Genomic DNA, 23,732 nt, shown 5'->3' with positions numbered 1-23,732 from the left:
CCTCCAGAATATGAAGAAAAAAGATTAAAAAGATAAAAAAAATTAAAAAAAATTAAAATAAGCATTTACATATTTTTACATAGAAGTTTAGAAATCTAACAATATCCTGCCTTGTAGCAGGATAGTCCTGTGAATTTTTTTGTCTCATGTTTTCATTTATTACCCTTTTTTTTTTTTTTCTTTTTTTTAAACCTTTACTTGAGAGACAGTATGGCCATAATTGGTATGTCATGAGAAGCAGTATGTAATTAGAAGACCAGAATGACAGGCTGAATGTTGATCTTAAGATGTAGTGTTTTTAGGGCTGGCCAAATAGCTCAGAGGATTAAAGCATTTGCAAGCAGGTGCAGGGGCTATGAGTTCGATCCCCCAGCCTGCTATACTGGCCCCATCGCTGAGGCAGCAATTGAAACTGGGCATGGTGATGCAGGCCAGTAATCCCAGCTCTTGGGAGGCTGTAAACAGGTGGATCATCATGAGTCTGATCTGGTAGTGAGACCCTGAACACCTTGTAGACCCTTCCCTAAAATACAAAAAAATTATGTAGTTTTTTTCTGAAATGAGTCAAGCCAAGTATAAAATATAATCACTGTGGAATCACAGTGATTTGCAGAACAGAAAATGCTTGCTCTAAAGCATTGGTTTAACTATAAAGCTTGATTTAGCCATATTCATTATACTTTTCTATCAACAGTTGCATTAATAGTGCTTGCTTTGGCAGAATGTATACCAAAATTTGCATTAACATATTAAAACAGTTTAATTTTATTTTTACACTTGATGATTTTGTATGTAAGAAGTCATTCTTAAAGTTACTTTTCTAGACTCAGTATGATGTGATTTACTTGGTGGCTGATGATAATGTTTTAAGGTGTGTGACCTCATTAAAAGTACCTTTAATCCTGAAATTTTATTTTTAAACATAGCAGTTATGCACATGTAGTAAAAATATTGCTATATAATAAATTTAAATATTCCATCAATACAAAATATCTACTGTGTAATATTGCCTCATAACAGTGAGGCAAAGTGACAGTGAACTAAAGTAGGGTAGGAATAAATATCTATAGACAGTAGTATGGGCTATTAAGGATTATAAAAATATTCAGAAAAATGAATGTGACACAATGATATTTGTCCTAATACAAAGGACTTTCTTTCACCACCTTGTTCCCTTTCACAGTGGCCTTCAGCTCACAGGAGGCAGTTGATGCCTTGCCTTTCCTCTTTTTTACTAAAAGCTGTGGGGTTTCTGAATCAGAATCCCGCCCTCAAGTCTTCTCATTTATAAATCAAATTCATTTTCAATCCATCATTTAGAGAAAACATTTTTTTTTCTGTTTTACAAAAAGGACTTTTTTTTTTCCCCACAATTGGATCATAGTGCAAACGAGTTAGTTTCTCCTGGACTCAGCCTCTCCTGGCATTTAAGAAAATACCTGTCCCAGCCTGGCTCACCATCTTCACCAGAAGAGCTTGGCAAAGGAGACCGTGGAGAAGAACATGGCTTCCGCAACCCTGCATCTCCTTGACTAGGAATAACTTGCAATTTTAACTGAAATAAAGATTTAAACTGTAGGGCTGATGAGATAGCTCAGTGGTCTAAAGCACCTGCTTAGGCAAGCTTAGGTATGCGCAGGGGACCGTGGTTTGATCTCCGGCACCACATATCACCCCAGCAGTGCCCTTGGGGGCTGAGGGGGCCAAAAAAAAAAAAAAAAAAAAAGATTTAAACTGTAGAAAAAAGAGTATGTTTTTTTCAGTATAAGAAAGGAAGAAATGAAAAGCCAGTTATTGTGGACAACATGCTTCCAGATTTATTTATTTAGCTTTCTGATGAAGCTATATATATTTTTTTCTTTTTTAAAGTATAAGAGTAGAATGTGAATACTTTTACTATTATTTTATAGTATTTTGTATGAAAACATTTTAACTTGCAAGTCATTGTAGCCCTTTGGGTTATAGATAAATTGGGAGTCAGTTTTTGACTGGTCAAATGCTGAATGATTATTTATTGGTAAAATTGTTTTTGGTACACTGTATACAGTTTTGGTTAAATTTAATGTATTTATTTAAATTGACATCTTAACTTTTTGTGGTTTTGTTTTTTGTTTTTTCTGTGCTGGGGACTTAGGCACGAGACTCACGCATGCTAGGCAATTGTTCTACTGCAGGTGCTATTTCTAGTCCCAGCATTCTTGAGTTATGTTTTAAACAAGGTAACAATTTTTCAAACTTTGTTTTTGCTTCTTAGGTTATTGAATTAGTTCAGAAATATGGACCAAAAAGGTGGTCTTTAATTGCAAAACATTTAAAAGGAAGAATAGGCAAGCAGTGTAGAGAAAGATGGCATAATCATCTGAATCCTGAAGTAAAGAAATCTTCGTGGACAGAAGAAGAAGACAGGATCATCTATGAAGCACATAAGCGGTTGGGAAATCGTTGGGCAGAAATTGCCAAGCTACTTCCTGGAAGGTGCTTATATAAATGTATATATGCTTTTGTATTTAATCATTTTCTTTATTACCTTACTATTAAATATATTTGTAAGCACCCCATGCCTTTTATTTATAATTAAAATTTTGACTGCATAATGCAAGCATCTGTTTGGAACATCTGTAATAAATTCTATGGTAAGGAGTATAATTACTTTTTAAATGAGGTACAGCAATAATTTGGACAATACAGTAATTATAAAATGTTTAGGTTATAGAAGCATTTAATATACTCCCCAAACTATGCTAACATATTCTTGCCAGTTAGTAGATCCTCTTTGTACAAATGCAATCTAAAGCAGTATTTTCTAAGGTTGACCAGATAGCTCAGTGGATTAAAGCATCTGTTTAGGCAGACTCAGGACTGGGGTTCAATCCCTGGCATGCCACGCTGGTCCCACCCATGGGACATGCAGAGACAGTGACTGAGACTGGGCATGGTGGTGCGCACCTGTAATCCTAGCACTTGGGAGCCTGAAAACAGGAGGATCACTACAACTCTGATCTGTGTAGTGAGGTCCTGTAGACCCTGTACTAAATATATAATTAATCAACAGTTGCTCTGTTTAGGATTATTATGCATAAAGGCAGAGAACTACAAACTCGCTGGTTGATTCCATCCCTGGGGGTGCGCTGAGGCAGCGTGATTGAGACAGTGAGCTGGCTCACTCCTGTACTTCCAGCACTTGGGAGGCTGAAAGACAGGAGGATCACTAAGAGTCTGATCTGTGTAGCGACACCCTGTAGACCCTGTAGACCCTGTTAAATACGTTAAAAAAAAAAAAATCACTGGTTTCAATAAAGTGGGCTGGAAGTAACTGTCTGGCAATTTTACGTAAAATAAATACAAATTACACAAATATTTTGGGAACACACTCATTAAAATATTTCCCTTTTATTTACTTTATATGTTAAACACAGTATTTCCAGTCTATACTGCTATGAAAATATGTTAGGAAAATTCAGTTCTTAATTATTGTATGAATTAAAATCATAGGCATAGTCCGGGCATGGTGGTGCCTGCCTGTAATCCCAGCACTATGAAGGCTGAAAACAAAAGGATTACTACGAGTCTGAGCTGCATAGTGAGACCCTGCACACACACACAAAAAAGTCATAGGAGTATTGTATTTGCATGTAACTAAAATACTGCATTCCCTTCAGAGGCAGTAACGTGCTAATAGTCTACATTGCTCCGGTTCAAAAGTTTCTTGATAATCTAGCATATCCGCCCATCCTTGGGAACTTCATACCTTACTCAGAGGTTACCCACTCAAGTTTTAGTGTGTTTATACAATAATTTATGGTGTATAAATTGCTTGTGCATTTTTATTTGTGGTTCTAGGGATTTAGCCCAGGAACCTTGCACTAAGCTACACCTACAGCTATAACCCCCACTCTTTTATTTATTATTTTTTTTGAGACTAGGTCTTACTGTGTAGCTCAGGCTGGCCTTAACTCTGTAGCCAAGGTTGGCCTTGAACTTTGTGGCAGTTCTCCTGTCTCAGCTTGCTAAGCGTTAGGAGTACGGATGTGTACCACCTTGCCAAGCTACAACCTTTTTAATATTTTATTTTGAGACAAAGTTTCAGCTATGTCACTAAGCTGCTGAGGCTGGGCTCAAACTTGCAGTCCTGCCTCACCCTGTCAAAATGCTAGAGTGATAAGCATTTGCCATATGTCCAGCTTCATGTATTTTTCATCTTTGTATACTTGGGAAATATCCAGAGCAAACATTACTGTCTTTTACAGATGGAGAAATTAAGGCATGGTGTTAAATTTTTAAAAACACCAGACTGCGAACTTCACGTGTTTTTGGTTGTGTGTATATCTTTTCACTTTCCCAAGAACTGAGCTTAGTACATCAGCATAAATTAGGTTTTCAGTAAAATGCATATTTTATGTAGGTGGAATTAAAATTACAAATAGGTATACACTAAGGATTTACATTTTTATGACATGAACTCTCTATGAATACTTTGTGTTAAGAAGTGAATAAAAGAACGTTGGGATTCTCTGACTTGTTTCCTTTTCAGTCATGTTTGCTCCTATCTTAAGGCCTTCACCCTTCCTGCGCTGTGTGCTTGCAGTGCTCTATTCTTCTGTTCTTGTGTGGGTTGCCATTCTTCTCTCTTTGGTCTTAACTTCACTGTCATCTCACAGAGGATTTACTGGCTGTCTAATGAGAAATACCCCAGTTACCCACTTTTCTCACTCTGCTGTAACTATCTGCATTGTACTAATTTTTTAATGTCCATTTCTTTGGTTTTTTGTTCTTCCCTCTCAGCTGCGAGACGTGCAAACAGACTAAGCCCCAAGAGAGTAGGGACCTTCCTCATCTTACTGTCCATAGCGTCTGAGTGCTTATAGCACTAAGCCTGACTTATAAAGTATCTCATTTCATCAGTTAAAACACTTGTTTTCAGCCAGGGATGCAGCTCAGTGGCACAGAGTTTGCCTGGCAAGTACAAAGGCCTAAGTTTAATTCCCAGTATCTCCCCCACCCCATGCCCAAAAAACATTGCTTTCAGCACTTTGTGTAAGTTACACAATATTAAAATGTGTGGATTCTTCTTTTCTTTTTTAAATCATATACTTTCATCTCTTAGGACTGATAATTCCATCAAAAACCATTGGAATTCTACAATGCGGAGAAAAGTGGAACAGGAGGGCTACTTACAAGATGGAATAAAATCAGAACGCTCCTCATCAAAACTTCAACACAAACCTTGTGCGACTATGGACCATTTGCAAACCCAGAATCAGTTTTACATACCTGTTCAGGCACATATTTTTAATACCTTTATTAATTTACAAACCTCTTTAGTTGCTAGATGGGAAAATGGTTTCTTAATAAGACAATAAAAGCTTTAGGGGATAGGCAGTAGACATTTACAAACTGAAAAAATACTCAAGTTTTGCAAATAGCTTGAGAATACAATCATGAAGATATTTCCTTTTAATGTGCTTTTTACATTAAGAGACAGTATATGTATGTGTCATGATACTCATTCTTTTCATCTTCATTAATGATTCAGTTAATTTGTGCTTTCACCTCTATTATAGTTTCAGTTTTTAAAGTGTACTGTGTAACTAGGTGTGTAACTCATATAAGTGTATTTAAAAAATGGATTAAAGGAGAAAATAGTAAAAAGAATCATTCCAGCCATTATTTTGGGATGTAGTAAATATTTTGTTTTGATGTCATTCAGCTTTGCTTTCCCTTGTGATAGTCACTTAGGTGATCTCAGTCTTTGTTTAAACAGTCGTTAGAGATTACAGAAGCTCAAAATGAGGCAGTGTTCTGTTCTTTATCATGCATTTTCCTATCTGCAAGCAGTTAGTTTAGGAGTATTCATAATATTTATCTTGTATACCTGTTCTATCATGCCATTTTTTTATGATGAGTAGTTCTTTGTTCTTCTCATATAAAATGTAAAAATTAAGTCAGGACTAAATTGTGTCTACCAAAGATTAAATTGGGCTTGCTAAAAATCTGTGCTCACTATGCTTCAAGCTTGATTTTATTCTACATTCTACATATTATGGATGTTAATAAGCTTTTAGATTGTTTTCGTTTTCTTTATTTCTGTCTTTTTGACACAGGGTTTCACAATGCAGTTCAGGCTGGCCTCAGACTTACTTTGTAGCTCAGGTTGGCTGCAAACTCATGGCAACTGTCCTGCCTCAGCCTCCTGAGTGGCGGGATGACAGGTGTGTGTGACCGCACCCAGCCAAAATGTCATTATTTTTAAGTGGCTCTTTTAAAACAGTGTCAAAAAATATATATCAACAGCTGGGCGTTGTGACACACACCTCTCATCCCAGCACTTGGGAGGTGGAAGAAGGAGGATCACCATGAATTTGAGGCCAGCCTGCACTATAGAGACCCTGTCTCAAAAAAAACAAAAACCAAACAAAAAAGTGACATTTTAATTTGCGTATAGGAAACATGAAGATAGCATAATTATCTGCTGCTGGTACTGAAGATTTTATTGTCTTTTGTTACATTTGTTCTTTGGAGTCCTATGGTTCAACAGCATAAGCTGAAGCATTCTGCTTCTATTTTAGGTTATCAATTAAATTTTTTTAATCTACAGAAAAATAATTTTCAGAATTATTTGAGGCCAAAGGAATGCCTATCTCAATCAAAATATGTTAGAAAGATAAGGATATTTCTCATACTTTAAAAATTGTTTCCTTTTCAATAATTTGTTTTTTGTTTTTGGTGGAACCAGGGATTGAACTTAGGCCCTTGCACTTGCTAGGCAAGCTCTTATTCTACTGAGCTATATCCCCAGCCCCATCCTTTTCAATAATTTAAAAAAGATTTATATATTTATAATTCAGCTAATTTCTAAATTAATTGAACTATAAATACTACTAAAATAATTTTAATTTTATCATAAAGTGTGACTTGAAGGATAAGTTAGATTGGTTTGAAGTACTATCACAGATTTTCGTTGAAAGTTTGAGAAAGGGCCGGCGTGATAGCTCAGTGGACTAAGTGCCTGCTTAGGCAAGCATGGAGACCAGGGTTCGATCCCCAGCACCACATGCTGTGCTGCCCCCCCACCAACACTCTGAGCTGGTCCCTGAGACCAGGTGTGATGGCACATGCCTGTAATCCCAGCTCTGGGGAGGCTGAAACAGGAAGATCACTGAAGTCTGAGCTGTGTAGCGAAACCCTGTATCAAATACATAAAAAAAGGAGAAAGATAAATTTTAGCTCATTTGATTTACCAAGCTGAGTTGATATTAATTGAGTACCGTAAAAGGTACATTCTATGTAAGAAGTTATGTAGAATGATTTTGCATCAGCTAATGACTTCTGTAGGCCATTATAACAGGTAGACGATTTCATATTAAGGGTTTTTTAAAATACCTTTTCATTTCTTAGCACTGCTCCCTCAATTCCCACACAGCCTCACGGTTCTTATTATGGATGTTTTATAGATGAAGCAGAATGCTAGCTACTTTTCTGTCAGAGTGTCTGTTCCGTACATGTATCTAATCTTGAGTGATTCTAATTGTTTTTGCTAAATGAATGATAGAAAAGTCCATGTTATCCTACCTTACTCAGGTTGGCATGGAGTGGTAGCAGGATTTGGAGTTAATAAACTTGCTTCCGTCTCTATCTTTTGTAAGAGCTTCATATGCATGAATACTTTCCTGTGTCAGAGAGGAGCACAGTTATGTTGTCTTTTTTAGGAGAAAGCAACCTTTATATACCAAATTTTTAATATTTGGTGGATAATGTTGATAATAGGTAGACTGGCTGACAAAACTAAGCTAAGTAATTCTATTTTATTTAATAGAAATTGAAGGGTTTTTCCTAAAAGCTATGGCTTATCCATAAATGCTAGGAATAGTTAGGAGATAGGAAATGTTTCATAAGCATGAAATTTTAAAATTACTAGAGATGCTTTAGGCTGTAATGGTGACATCACAAGGTTTTGCAATTTGCCTCAGATTTTTAAAATTTGGATGGTGTTATGTGTAATAGTAATGTGTTAATTACTGTCCTTTTTAGATCCCTGGTTATCAGTATGTCTCACCTGAAGGCAATTGTGTAGAACATATTCAGACTTCTACCTTTCTTCAGGTAACTTTTATTTGTAACATAAGACAAATGGAATGCTTTCAAAGATTTTTTTCAAGTCAAGTAGTGAACTTTTCCTCATGTACTAAACAAAAGTTTTGTTTACTTTGAATATTGAAGGAAAAAGTAAGTGGGTTTAAAAAATAAGCTGCAAATATAAATTAATTGACAACACTAGTTTGCTAAGTTTCCATTCTTCTATCATGTATTTGCTAAATTGAATAAAATGTGTATATTACAATTCAGTAAAACTAAAATATTTCCTTCATGAATTTTTCAGCTGATACAGATAATACAGTATGTTTTTAAAGCATTTAAATGTTGCATCTTTTCTGCTAAATTGGAAATATTTTCTGGTGCATCTTTAGATACCAGGGGACTTGTGTTATATTGACTATTAGGAAGTATATAGTATTGTTTTATTAAGGGAAATATATTTTAGGTTGCATAGAAAATAAAAATATTGGGCTAGCCAAATAGCTCAGTGGATTAAAGCACCAGCAAGTAGGCTCAGGGGCTTGGGGTTCGATCCCCAGGCCTGCTGTGTGGCCTGCCCCTGGGGCTCGCTGAGATGGCAATTGAGACTGGGCATGGTGGCACATGCCTGTAATCCCAGCACTTGGGAGGCTGTAAACAGGTGTATCACTACGAGTCCGATTTAGTAGTGAGACCTTGAATACCCTGTAGACCTTTCCCTAAAATACAAAAAAAAAAGAAAGAAAGAAAGAAAAAAATATGAGAACACTAATTATAAATCAATGTGTAAGGGCCAATTTTTCTCTTTTTATTTAATTTATTGTAGCCATCTTTTGTTGATGAAGACCCTGATAAGGAAAAGAAAATAAAGGAACTTGAGTTACTTCTTATGTCAGCTGAGAATGAAGTTAGAAGAAAACGACTTCCATCTGTAAGAAATAAGATTATGTAGTGTTTCCTTCATATATATGCTTCTATACTTTTCATCAGCTATAAAGCATACTGAATATGACTTCACATTGTAATATGGAGTAAAAGTAGCTTTTTTTTTTTAGTTTTCAATTTGGAAGTTGTCTGATTTTGATGTTTTTATTTTAGCATATTTTACAGTGTTTTGTATTAGGATAACTCTTTGTTTAGAGTACATCTTGAGTTGTAAATGTCAAGCAGACATAGGGTAAAATCTATCTACCTATGTATATGAAAATTGTGTGTGGTTTACATTGTCTTGATTTCATTTCAGACATTCCACATATTGTAGCATAATAGAAAAAGCTTGTAAAATTAAGAATTAAATAGATGTAGAGATTATTTACTTATTGTGGTACTGGGGATTGAACTGAGGGTGCTCCCACTGGGTAACATTCCCCAATCCATTTTATTTTTGAGATAGGTTCTTGCTAAGTTGCCCAGCCTGGGGTAAGACTTGAAATCCTCCAGTCTCAGCCTCCCAGAGTGCTAGAATTACTGGCACAGGCCACCACATCTGGCAGGAAGAGAGATTTATTAGCTTCAAAATTATTTTTATTTGAAAATTTTTTCTTATTTACTATATTTAGAATATGAATGTAGGGCTAGCCAAATAGTTCAGCTGATTAAAGTGCCTGCTTAGGCAGAGGGCAGGGATTGGGGCTTGATATTCGGCATGCCATGCCAGCCCTGCCTCCGGGGCATGCTGAGACTGGGCGTGGTGGTATGCTCCTGTAATCCCAGCGCTTGGGAGGCTAAAAACAGGAGGATCACTATGAGGCCAATCTGTGTAGTGAGACCCTGTAGACCTTGTACTAAATATATTGAAAAATAAAAAAATATGAATTTAGTACATTTGGAAAAAGTAGTAACATTAAAAATACATAGAAAGGGAATATTTAGATTTCTGTGCTTGCTAAAAAATCCTTCAAAAGAATAAATTTTATATGAATGTTGGGTTTTGGTTAGCAAGTATGAAAACCGAGATGCAATTAATGAGAATAACTGGGAATATTAGATTGAATAGTAATCATTCTAGTAGCATTTTTTAAACATTTATATTTGAAAGATAGTTTTAATTTTTTAAATGATACGTTGACCTTTTTATGTTCAGAAAGGTTTTTCTTGGATTGAAGCTGAATGAGTGAGTGGGCCCTACATGGAGATTGCCTGGGAACTCAAACCACATCAGTAAGATAGGGTAGCCCGAGATCTTAAAATAGTATTGTGAGGCAACTGGTGATGTCTTTATATTACTTAAGAGGATATTTAAAAAATGACATTTGTTAATTGTAACAGGTGACATATATGCTACAGGATAGCGATAATCAGTTTTTGTTTTGAAATTGCAGAAACCATTGGCAGTAGGGAAGAGCTAGTTAAGAAGCTACAAATAGTTATGATTACAGAGCCCACATTTGTAGAGAGTTATATTTAAATAATTTTTTCTTTTTTAAATGGAAATCTTAATTTAACAAGAAAAATATAACTAGTTAAAACAGCATTTTGTATTAAAAAGGGAGAATTATTAATTTTTTAGAATTTGATATCTAAGCTGCACTCTTAAATCTGGTTGAATAAAAAAATGTCTGATTGAATAAAGATATTTCAAATTTTAGAGGGAAGTTGCTGTATTAATATAGATTCCATACATATATATTCTTTTAAAAATTTATGTGATAGTAATGATCATCATTTTACTGAGTATCCATTATATTCTCTTGCTGTTTTATATATAGTCATGGTAGTCTTTGTATTAATTCTGTGAACTTGAAATTTTGCTAGAGATCAGATTTAATTCTGTATGATTATAACCCTTTAGTTTTTCTGTTGGGTCCATTGACCTGCCTCTTTTGGATTTTTTTTCTCGTATGCAAATTCAATTGAAAAGCATATGATTTGGAAACTATGTCTTGAAAGTGATTAATTCAGAATGTAGTTCTGCTAATGAAATAAGATTGTTTCAAATCAAATTTATTTACTTATTTTGGTACCAGGGATCGAACTCAGGACCTTATGCTTGCTAGGCAGGCATTTATGCCACTGAGCTATCTCCCCGGCTCCTATTTTTAGAGGTCTTTAAAACAGGTAACTTGTTTTGCAATGATTTTTTTTTTTTTACTTTATTTAAAACTTCCTATTTTGTTGTTGTGAATCATTAACACATTTTAGCATTTTACTTTAATAGGAATGGAAATCATGTTTTGAGTTCTTCCTATGGAATGGGCAATGTGCTCTAAAATATGGTAGCTACTAGGCACATTTAATGTGAAATAAAATTTAAAATTCAGTGTTTTCAATTGTACCAGCCATATTTTGCTTATTCATGGCTGCTGGTTCCCATATGTTGTAGCTGCAGATATACAACATTTTCATGATTTCAAGAAATTCTACTGAATAGTGCTATATGCTTTGCATGTTAATTTTTCATTCATAACTCTTTAAGTTATCTTGTCTTATTTTTTATTGTAAGATAGTAGGAAGCTAGGGGCTGGGGATATAGCTCAGCAGCACAGCGCCTGCCTGACAAGCATAGTGCCTGGCAAGTGCAAAGTCTTGAGTCCAAATCCCAGTACCAAACAAACAAAAAAAATTGACCATCAAAACAATAGGAAGCTAGGTTCACAAGTAAATTGCTCAGTGCACATCTCTAAAGATAAATGACGGGATTTATTCTACAATGGGAACATACAAGAAACAGGTATAGTGTGATAAACCAAAAAGTTTTATGAAAGCACAAAAGAGAGGTGCCTAATTTAGATTTATGCAGTCAGGGTTGGGTTTCCTAGAAGAAATACTGTTTGAACTCAGTTAAGTAAAGCAGCATGATTATATATGAGTAAGATAATTAAGGACATTATTATAAATGGAGCAGAGAAAATATGTTGGAGTACTTTTCAGTTGTTGGAGTACTGAACATTTCTTTGTTCAGTAAATTAGGGAACATTTTAAATAAAGGGACCAGCAGTACTTGCAGAGGAACTCCAGGATAAAAGAGCTTTATTCATTAGGGAAGTACAAGTACTATAGTTAAGTATTTCCTGGGAGCAGGGCTGTGAGTGGAAGTGTTACACTTTGTTATTTGCTTGTTTTAGCTCACAATGATTTTTTTAAAATGTTATTTGTTATTAGTGCATTTTTGTGATAATGCATTTTGTGAATAAAAATTTAATTAGAAAATATAAAAGTATAGTCAACATGTGGCATTCAATCAAAACATACCAACTTTGAGGAAAAACTATATTTGTTCTATATTTTTGGCTGAAATATTAAGTAACTTGTTCTAGAGAAAACTTTCACTTAAAATCTGAATTTATACCTCCATTGAGAATGACAAATATTCAATTTTTTTTTGTACCTTCAGCAACTTGGAAACTTAGCTGCCTGGTCGGGTAGTTTTCTCATGGATGATAGTATGTCTAATACTCTAAATAGCCTTGAGGATCAAGCTACTGAGTTTTACGGTATGGATGAAAATCAGACTGTGTCTGCGCAGCAGAATTCGCCGACAAAGTTCCTGGCTGTAGAGGCAAATACTGTGCTATCTTCTCTGCAGACCATCCCAGAATTTGCAGAGACCCTAGAACTTATTGAATCTGTAAGTTTGAGATTGTGAAGTTATCAAAAGCTTGATTTTAGTTATATGATTTTTATGTTCAGAAATACAATTTAGAGAACACTGATCAATTTTATGTTAAGCACTACTTTTGAATACCATGCAATAGGTTTTGGGTAAAAAGAAAGTTTTTAATCTTTTCTCAAACACGTGCCTTATAAAGAATGTTTACAATTAAAAACAGTTCACTTTTGTTGACATTATACAAGTGTTTCAGAGAATGTTGGAAACTAGTGAAAGCTGCGAAGAAGAAAATTAAAGTCCCTCTATATTTAGAGTTAATACTTTCAAGTATTTATTTCAGTCTGCATTATATATGTAGAAAACATGTTTCTTTTAAATCCAAAAATGTCTGTAGATTTAATTTGTCTTCCACTTACATCATGAATATAGCTTTGTTTTCTGAACTGGTTTTTAAACTTGAATTTTAATGGCTGTGTAGTATTCCATTCACATGGATGTAAGAAAATGTATTTACTGAGCATACCGTTAATATTGGATGGTTGGTAGTATCTAAATTTTCAGCATTACTAATAACAAAAGGTATTTATATAAAGCATTGTGAAAACTCATGATTAAATACACTCAGGTTAAATTGAGTTTCCAGAATGTATACTACCATTTTTAATATGTTCCCTGCATATTACCAAAATAGTCTGTAGCATTTGGTAGTATTGTCCTGATGTGAAATGAATATGAAATTTTATTAGTTACACTTTTTTATTTTTATTTTTATTTTTATTTTTATTTTTGGTGGAACTGGGGATTGAACTGAGGCCAGGCAAGTGCTCATTCTACTGAGCCATCTCCCTGGCCCTGAATTGTATTTTTTGATAACTTAAAATAATTTTTATATCAAATACATTGATAGTAAGTTTCAGCTATTGAGTTGGATGAAATAATGTTTTGGAATGTTCTAAATTAGAATCCTAGGAAGCATATAATTTGTTCCTCTTGGATGGATTACTTTAGAAAAGAGGTCCAGGGGAAACTGTCTTTACTGACAATGAATAGTTAAGTAACTCAGTGGAACTCCTCATCCTGTGGCAAGGATCAGGTTTAACTAGTTACAGTATTAACTTTAGTTAAGAATTTAATTTCTTACAGGATCCTGTAGCGTGGAGTGATGTAGCCAGTTTTGATCTTTCGGATGCTGCTGCTTCTCCTGTCAAATCCACCCCCGTTAAGCTAATGCGAATTCAGCACAATGAAGGAGCCATGGAATGTCAGTTTAGTCTTGTACTTGAAGGAAAGAAAAACAGTTGTGATGGAAACAGTGCGGCTGTTCCTGTAACATCCCCAAATGTAGCCAGGTTTAGCACTCCACCGACTATCCTCAGAAAGAAGAGAAAAATGCGAGTTAATCAGTCCCCAGGTAGCGAACTTGGTGAAGGCTTATTTGTTGATGGCGTTAATACAGCATTGAAACACACACCAGTGAAAACACTACCATTTTCTCCTTCACAGGTATGAGGTTGTTTTATATATGTTTTTCAATGTTGATGAACTACATCTCTAGCATCCTTAGTAGCAGTTGGTTAGAAAGCAGTTTAGGGAAGATGAAATAGACTTGGGCACACTAACGGTTTTCCATTTCTGGACTCCTATACACTAGTGATTTTTACTGAAGTATAAAGTCTTAGGTTAAAAGTGGCTGGAAATTTATATTTCATGGCAGGGTTTGTGTTTTATTGTGCAAAAGAGGTTTGGATTGCTAATCTTACAGTAGTGTAAATATTAAGAGGCAGGAACTGATAGAGGCAATTTACTCCAGTTATAAGCAGCATTCTTTAACCAATTTCTACTGCATACCTCTGCTTCTAATCTCTTGGCTACCAATATAAATGAGTATTTTCAACTGTGTATATGTTGAGACTTAGTGTAGATGTTGTGTAATTTAAAAACAGACTCGTTATCAGTGTTTTCTGTTAGAAGATTATGTGCTGTGTTTTGGATAGGCAAATTTGGAGAGATTTGCCAGCCCACTGTATTTCCTTATCAGTAGAATGTTACTGCTGTATTTTGTTTTAGACTGGTTTCTTGCTCTATTGCCCAGGCTGGCCCCTTGAACTCTTAGGCTTATGATCCTCCTGTCACCAATTGGATCTGAGAAGATTATCTCAAAGAGAAGATGGGGGCCTCAACTTAGCCAGCTGAGTAGGTGTACTCACTGATTAGGCCATGGAAAAGTAATTTCAGGATGCATCAGTATGAGACACGGGAGGGTTTACAAGGCAGAGTTAGAAAGAATATAGGAAAAGCTTGAACTGCTAGCTTCCCTCTCATGCAGGTGTTCAGGCTGGACCCTGCACAAAAGCACAAGGCCAGCTTTTACGGGACAGCTGAGATGGGCCAGGATCCCTTAAATCCTCCTCACTGTTATTGCTCACCATGGTTGGTTTGTGATTTTCCTGGAACTCACATGATCATAGGTTTAGGACAATGCCTACAAATATGTAGGCATTGTTCTAGGGAGTCAAACTGCAAGTTGTAAAAGCTAGTAATCTAGGTCCCTAGAAATCTTGAAACTAGACACTTTTGTCTTAGTGTCCTCAGTCCTGAAGGGGAATGAGGTTGCCCAGGTATATTTAAGGCTTTAAACCTTTTTTGCCAACTTTTCCTAAGTGACTAACATTTCTAAGTGTAGAGCAGAGCAGAGATCTGATCTACAGTTTTAAGGTACTAAAAACTGAATCTCTGTTTTCTTTTTGCCTATTTCTTCTACCTCACTACTGCCTGAGCCTCCCAAGTAGATGAGATTACCACTGTGCTCTGCCAAGCATTATATTTTGAATTCATATTACTCATAAAAAGGCCATTTAAGATCACTAATTAATAATAGAGCTGAAAATATTCCAGTTGTACTCTTGTACAGCACTGCAAGTGTGTTAACCAGTTAACACAGTAGCTATGGTTTGTGTACATCTCTAATTGAATACACTATTTTGTTTTAAAACTTTTGTACTGTCCTTTGTAACTTTGAACATTAAAAACAAAACTTTCTTCCATGCCTGTTTTATACTAAACACTATTCTAAGCACTGCAGAGCAGCAATGGAAAAAGGAAGTGCCTGCCCTTATGAGGCATACTACTGTCTATGAAATAGAGCATGAATATGATATTGTTGATAATCTTTTCCTAAAGCAAATGAGGAAATCATTGGCTAGCCAGCTTAATATTTGTATAGGGGTTTTTTTGTTAAAAAAATGCTCAACTCTCTTTCATTTTCAGTTTTTCAATACATGTCCTGGAAATCAACAACTTAATATAGAAAATCCTTCATTTACATCAACCCCTATTTGTGGGCAAAAAGTTCTTATTACAACTCCTCTTCAGAAAGAAACAACTCCCAAAGATCAAAAAGAAAATGTAGGGTGAGTATTAAATAATTGTGTTAGAGAAGATAGGGAGCGTTGTGTTAGGGGTAGCTTAGCTTTTTTTCCAAATAAATGGAATGCATCATAATCCTTATAGGATAGAACTTTTTTTTAAAAAAGTCAAAACTTCATGTTTTACCCTTAAGAAACTAAAAATGGCTAAATATTATAAAATTGTGGTTGCAAGCAAAACAACTTTTTAAGTAATTTATATATGTGTGTGTGTGTATGTGTGTGTGTTTGTGTGAGTGTGTGTGTGTGATTGGTTGGACTAAGAATTATTTAAGCAACCATCCTTTTATATATGTAATGCCAAAGCTATCATGGGCCATCACACTTCGGTTTTTGTTTTGTTTTTGGTACCTGAGATAGAACTTGGGACTTTGTACTTTTCCAGGCAGGTGCTTATGCCAGCCACTGAGCTATTTCCCTGCCCTGGGCCACTACACTTTAAAGTAGCCGTAGGATGTTTAAATAAAGCAAGTACATATGACAGAAAATTTTAATTATACTTTAACTTGGTGTAGGTTTGCTTATATGAAATTAAACTGTGCCTTTAATATAAATATATAAATGATTGAATAGGTTTAGAACACCTACTATTAGAAGATCTATGTTGGGTACCACACCAAGAACTCCTACTCCTTTTAAGAATGCACTTGCTGCTCAAGAGAAAAAATATGGACCTCTTAAAATTGTGGTATGTATGCACTTTAAATTTTAAGAAGGAATCTTCCTAATTTTAATAAATTGATTTTTATTACTTTTAATTTTTAATATTTTTGTTGGTGCATGTTTGCAATACATAATGGTTACATTCCCTGTGGGAAGTTGGTGTTTGCACATACCGCACTTAATATTTTTTCATCTGTTTCCTCTTTCTGCCTTCCACCTCTCCCGTCATCTTGGTTCCCTTTCCTTTTACAAAAGGAAATCTGTCTCTCTGTTTCCTGTGTTTTGTCTTTTATTTTGTTCTTCAATCATTTATACTTTGAGTTTCTCATAGAAGAGAAACCATTAGATATTTAAGCTTGTGTGTCTGATTTATTTCACTTAACATTAGATGTCAAGGTGCATCCATTTTCCTACAATTTTTAATACTTTGATTTTTAGCTTTTGAAAAAAGATGCTCACTGAATATGAAACAGTTTTGCTTATTTAAAGTTTTTATTTTGTTAATCTTTTTCCTTTATTGTGAATAAACCTTTGCATGGCTTATTTTGAGTTTTTGTTTATGTAATCTTAAGAAAGCAAAATAGTAGTGAGAAGAACCTTTTGCATAATATTAAAATCTGTACTTTAATAGCTTCAGTAGCAGTTATAGTAGGATAGGTAGTAGTTGCAGTAGGATAACATAATTATGTTTTGGTATATGTAAACACTTACTAATGCTTAGGAAGGTGATTGACCAGGGTACTTCCCTAAAGCTCAATTTCATTTTCTATGTAAAGGAGATCATAAAACATACCCCACATTTTTATTGTGAAACTGAAGATGATAGAAATGAAGGGACTTGTCCTGAGTTTCAAGTAGAAGTATGCACTTAGTTGCTGCTAGTTTTATTTTTTAATGCTGGAGATTGAATGCAGGGCGTCCTATATGCTTGGTAAATGCTTTTCTACTGAGTCACATCTCCAGCTATTATTATTATCATTATGTTAGTGGTTGCATGAGTTCATGAATGACTAGAACTAGGAAGTATCCTGGTTATTTGTGCTTTTGTAAATATTGTTGCTTTTGAAACCTTGGGAAAGCAGTGGGTATTCTAGACAAATGCAGATTTTTGGTGAGTTCATTAGAAATCAAATGTGATTTTAAAAATACCAGTCAGGGGCCAGTGAGATAGCTTAGTGGTCTAAAGTGCCTGCTTAGACAAAGCTCAGGGACCATGGTTCAATCCTGGCACCACATGCCTCGCCAGCCCTGCCCCCTGGGCAGGCTGAACTGACCACACACACACAGAAAATACCAGCCAATTCCAGAATACTTTAATTATATTCTATTTGGGATAGATTCATTATTAAGTTACTATTTTTTAAAAAATATTTTGCCATAAAATTGATTAGTTAAATATCTACAGAGAGTAGGAGAAAATTGTGTTAGTAATGGAAAAGTATAATAAAAGATAGGATTTTTTTCTTTCAAATGTTTTGTCAGTACATGTTCTAATACATAATAATGTATTCATCATGGAATATTGGTACATATACATATAAGATTGGTTTTCTATATGTGGGGAGAAAAAGGAATTGTCTCAGAGCAACTTTTTAAAAACAGTTTTTAAAAACAATTTAGTCCCAGCCACTTGCCTTTTTGGAGGAAGATATTCGAGAAGTTTTGAAAGAAGAAACTGGAACTGACATATTCCTCAAAGAGGAAGATGAACGTGCTTATAAAGGCTGCAAACAAGAGGTAATCTCGTACTACTATTGTTAAAAGTCCTTATGTCCAGTTGATTTGGCTATAACGCTTTGTAATTATTCATTCTAGCATACTACCGTGAAGAAAGTCAGAAAATCACTAATGTTAGATAATTGGGAAAAAGAAGAACCAGGCACCCAACTACTAACTGAAGACATTTCAGACATGCGGGTTGGTAGAGAGTTAATGTTTTTTCTTTTTTTTTTTTTTTTAACTCATTATATGTCTAGTTTATTAGAAGTTCATAGTGTTTTCTTTAGTATTATTCTGAATTCAGAGAAAACTCAACGATAAAGTGTACTTCTTTGCATTTAATACTTGAGCAGCTCTTTTATGTGTGTCAAAAAAATGATAGCTTGCAAAACTTTAAGTTTCAGTGTTTATCTTTAATTCATTCCAGAAATATTTACTCTTACAGCCCTAGCATAAATTTCATTAGTGGTAGGTGAATCTGTGGAGGGAAATGAACAGGGCTTCCAGTATCACTTACTGAGTAGTCCCTCTGTGTGTTTCCATTTTTGAATTAGTTATTTTCCTTTTTTTTTTTCTTAGTCAGAAAATATATTTACAACATCCTTATTTTTTTTTAGAATTCACTCTCCAAATTCTAAGAGTTCGGAGTTTGTTTGTTTTTGGCAGAACTGGGGATTGAACTCAGACGCTTGCGTTTACCAGTCAAGCGCTTATCCTACTGAGCCATCTCCCCGGCCCCTACAACATCCTTATTAGTGATACCACTATTGGAAATACATGACAGTAGGTGCAACTTGACTCCTGAGAAACAAGATATAAATTCAGCCAACAAAACATATACATTCACTAAAAAGAAACTAAATCCTAACACTTCCAAAGTTGTTAAATTGGAAAAGAATATTCACATATAATTTTACAAATTTCTTTAGCAATTTTTATTGTTTATTCAATAATCAGTTTAGACATGATTATCACAATACTTACTATTTTTTTCTCTTAAAATGAAGCTAAATATAATAGTAACTAAGCATTCATCATTTTTTTCACTTACAAGTAGATTTTGGTATATATCAACTGCAGTTGTAACTAAAACTTCTGGTGCTTTCTTAAGTACTGTTTCTGTTTTAGACTATAGATTCCCAATTCTGTTTCTGTCATCTCTTTTTCTTTAGCAGATGTACATCTCTAGTTTCTATCCTGAAAGGGTAAGTTGTTAGAAGCAGTGATTCTAGCATGATTTTGTTGATGTAATGATTGCCAGAGAACTTTTTGACTTGGAAACTGTAAAACAACCTTTTTTTATGTTGCTATGTAGCCAATATACAGGTGGACATGCTAGAAAAATTTTTACTGATGTATCTAAGAGAATATGAGAGCTAATTCAGGAGGATGGTTTAGTCCTAGTTTTTAAGCGTTCCTTGAAACATCTCTGGCAGTCAAATATAGTCACCCCTCAGCTAACCCACGCTAGTGTTTTCAAAGAACCATGTAACTCATTCTTTTAATTCACTTAAAATGTTTCTAAGTTCTTGATGTTTAATTAACATAAAATTGGGGGGGGGAGTTTGTTATATAGCAAATCATACCTATCATGTAATAATTTAAAATCTTTAAAAATAAAATTAGTAATCTTTACTGTTTAAAAAGGAAAACAAATCAAGCAAACTTCACTTTTGTAATGAATATATTTTCAAATTTGTAACTCATAAAGCTCTCTTGGTCTGTTTTTTGACATTATATCTTTTTTTTTCTAGTGGTCGTGCTAGAGCTTATATAGGGCCTTGTTGCCTGCTAGGTAACTTCTCTATTACTGAGCTCCATGCCCAGCCCCTCTCCCTTTAAAACTTTTTTAAAATTTTGAAGCAGTAGAATTTAATTTGATTTGGGAAGAGTTTCGGGGAACAAAACTTTTACACTGTCTCCAAAGGCCTATGAGCGGTATAGATAGTTAAAATAACTAACTTTAAAAATGATCAGAAATATTTTAGTATGCCTAACCTATTTCTTCCTAAAGAAGAAACACAAGACTGGGCGTGGTGGTGCGCACCTGTAATCCCAGCTCTTGGGAGGCTGTAAACAGGAAGATCACCACGAGTCTGATCTAGTAGTGAGACCCTGAACACCCTGTAGATTCTTCCCTAAACTGCAAAAAACAAAAAAGAAACACAATGCCATTATCAAAAACATTTTACAATAATTATAAAATACCCAGTTGATTAAAGTGATTGATTTTTAAAGTGAAGTAGTGTGGGCAGTTTTTTAGTAATTTGCAAGTCACTGTTGATATTTCCTTCCTAGTCAAATTGTGAATGGGAAACAGTAGTTTATGGGAAGACAGAAGACCAGCTTATCATGACTGAACAAGCAAGAAGATATTTGAGTACTTACACAGCTACCAGCAGCACTTCAAGAGCTCTAATACTGTAATTGTTGCTAAAACGGATGAAATGTTCCATTGCTTTACTGTATTCTATATGGAATTAGGTTACAATGAAATTTTCCCCAGTTATTTGCAAAGTTTTAATATCGCCCTGAAACAGTTTACATCTTTTTTCCATTTTGATCAGACAGAAAAGCTAAAAAGCCACTTAAGAGGCAGGCAATTTCATTGCTTATTTTTTTTTAAGAGATGAGATTGTAAAACATTTTTACAGATAGGAAAAAATATTCATGAATACTTCAGAAGTAAATATTCACATGTTCTCTTCTCAGGATATATGCTGCTACCCTCTTTGAGGCTGCAGTTTTGTTTGTTATAGACAAGTATATGAGAATGTGTGATCTCTGACATTAATCTATGAATGGAATGCATGCATGGCTTTGCAGACTTTTTTGTCCCTGTGCTGGTTTACTTCGGCTACACCATTTACAACGAAACACAGTGAGAGGAGTCTAAAGAAAAATAGAAAGTTGCACTACTTATTCTTGGTATTGTTCAAACAGTAAAATTAACTACAGTGTTAAGTGTATTTATTTGAGCTTAGTACTTAAAAAAGCATTGAAAAGAGGAATTTTTCCCCCTTAGTAAAGAGTCAGTATTTTCTTCATAAAATCTCAGAAGAGCTGAGTTTTGTTGAATGTATTGTATAGTATATAGGAGCAGGAAAAGATTGTAAATTGGAAGGAAATCTGTTTTATAATTTATTTTCATTTTTAAAGCTTAAATGTAGATATTTATTTGTATACAGGGTGTCTAGAAGTCAATGTTGTTTCCTGTCATTATAGATAACATAGTGAAGAATAATTTTGACCTTTAAATATGAAACAGTAAGTTATAGCTGCAACAAATACAATATCTATACTGTATGTCACATCTACCTAAATATTGCACTATACCCTTTAAATCATGTTGGTTATAAAATAGTTCTAAAAATGTACTAAATAATAATTTAATATTTTCTTTTTAAATTATACTGGGGGTCATATAAATTAATCTGATGATTTATATATGTATTTGAAGCTTTTCAATTCTGTTTAAAAAATAATATGGTACTTTGGTCCCTGCGAATAGCTTGCACTTAGAAGTTTATTATATTTACTCAAAGTTTCAGAAGTAGAAAACATTATCTTTTATTTATAAAAATATTTTGTCCTTTTATAAATGTTTTTGTTTCTTTACAGGTTACAACAGTTGCTTCAGTTGCCTGTTTTAGGTGTTTGCACTTATTTCTTCTTGAAAAAATGTCTTTATTTGCTTTTGTCGTAGAGATTTTATGTAATTTTTTGAGACTATAATGGTGTGCTGTCAATTTGAACACTGACAGGCAAATAGAATTGTACACTGTAGTTGAATTATTTATAATTGACACACTCTCTCCCTCTCCACTCCTGAAGTATGCTGCTCTAAAAGACAGCAGAATCGGCTTGCTGCTATGAGAGGTGGAAAGAGCGAGCACCACTTGCACTGTGTGAAAAGATAAAAAGCAAATGACGGCAAGTTCTCAAGTTAACTTAGTGGAATCAACCATTACCAGCAAATTCTTAGCAAATACCAAAATAGTCTGCCATAAAACAAAAAGTTTTTAAGATTTTCTGATGTTTTTATGTTAACAGAAATGGAAATACTAAGTATTTTAATGCCTAACTCTTGAACAATAGACCTGTAAGGTTTTAAACTATTTAAATCCACTTGCTAGTTTTTGCATACTGTATGTTAGTGAGAAGTAAAGAATATGTATTGGTACCAGGATTATGCCTCATGATAAATAAGCCAATTAAATCTTCCTAGCACATTTTTAAAGTATGTTTGATTGCTTTCTAATTAATGAACTTCTCACAGAAAATTTCACTTTGTGAAACCAATGATTGTGGCAAAATCAGACTGGATCATTTCAGTTACCCTGAACTAATAGTACATAATGACTTTTGTTTCTTAGTTCTTAAACTATGTAGCCCTTGGCTGGATTGGATGCACATAGTTTCCAGTCATCAAAGTATAATATCTTGGAAAAGTTACCTTTTTTTTAGGCTTTTTTTTTCTTGAGCATTAAATTATCTCTAGTGATAATATATTGTGGATAAGCCTGGGCTTATTGGACCTAGTACATATTTAGGTTGGTATTGGTTGAATCTTCCAGTTAACTGCTTTGTTGCTTTTACAGGATTTTTAATCATACACATGTCAGGCATCATAAGTCACCTTTTATAAAACTGTTATGTTCATTTGAATTTTTTTTCAGTATGTTACAAAATGCCAGACATACACGTAGCAGCCATACTTGCACGGAAACTGACTACACATATATCCTACTGCATTTTGTTTGTAAGGTTTTCGCATTAATACAGCAATTACCCTGATTAAATTGAGTTTTTTGATATATGAGAAAATTTTCCTTTGTAAGAGAATCTTGCATACAATGCTGACGTTTTTTAACATCCAAATAAAACATTGTGTACAAGCTGACTTGGCGTTGCTTATTTCATTTCGTTTTGTGTTTCATAATCCCGTTGGGCTGAATGCAACATTTTGTTTTTAGGCTTTTTTTCCTCTTAAAACTTCCTTTGGGCTGGGGAGATGGCTCAGTAGAATAAATGCTTGCCTGGCAAGCGCAAGGGCATGAGTTCAATCCCCAATTCCGAAAAAAAAAAAAAAAAAAAAAAAAGCTTCCTTTATAGGTTATTTTATCTGTTATCATAATGTGACTTCACTGAGCATCTTTCAGAACTATGTCTTCCTTTTGGATACTTCCATGTAACTTTTTTTTTTTTTTTTTTTTTTGCAATTTAGATCTGCTCTTCATTTGTCCTATCTCTAAGTGATATTGCTTCTCTTCTTTTATCCATTGAGGAATCTCCTAGACTTC

General features: G+C 34.4%; 1 protein-coding gene across 2 annotated transcripts in view; it reads left to right on the top strand.

The window, feature by feature from the left end:
- Positions 1–22,447, top strand: part of Mybl1 (MYB proto-oncogene like 1) — a 36,169-nt gene extending 13,722 nt beyond the window's left edge. Inside the window, exons 5-15 of one of the 2 annotated variants that reach the window (XM_004637527.3) lie at positions 2,255–2,475; positions 5,105–5,279; positions 8,029–8,100; positions 8,900–9,004; positions 12,407–12,640; positions 13,766–14,125; positions 15,890–16,032; positions 16,621–16,735; positions 18,331–18,447; positions 18,526–18,627; positions 20,728–22,447. In XM_004637527.3, the coding sequence (XP_004637584.1) occupies positions 2,255–2,475; positions 5,105–5,279; positions 8,029–8,100; positions 8,900–9,004; positions 12,407–12,640; positions 13,766–14,125; positions 15,890–16,032; positions 16,621–16,735; positions 18,331–18,447; positions 18,526–18,627; positions 20,728–20,856 (1,773 nt within the window). In that variant the 3' untranslated portion in view covers positions 20,857–22,447. The remainder of the gene's footprint in view (positions 1–2,254; positions 2,476–5,104; positions 5,280–8,028; positions 8,101–8,899; positions 9,005–12,406; positions 12,641–13,765; positions 14,126–15,889; positions 16,033–16,620; positions 16,736–18,330; positions 18,448–18,525; positions 18,628–20,727) is intronic. The other variant, XM_023722419.1, reaches the window with a different exon arrangement.
- The last annotated feature ends 1,285 nt before the right edge of the window (positions 22,448–23,732 follow it).

The sequence above is a fragment of the Octodon degus genome, unplaced genomic scaffold (genome assembly GCF_000260255.1).
Source record: "Octodon degus isolate 3935 unplaced genomic scaffold, OctDeg1.0 scaffold00091, whole genome shotgun sequence".
Taxonomy (NCBI): Eukaryota; Metazoa; Chordata; class Mammalia; order Rodentia; family Octodontidae; genus Octodon; species Octodon degus.
This window is presented reverse-complemented; position numbering and strand designations above follow the sequence as displayed.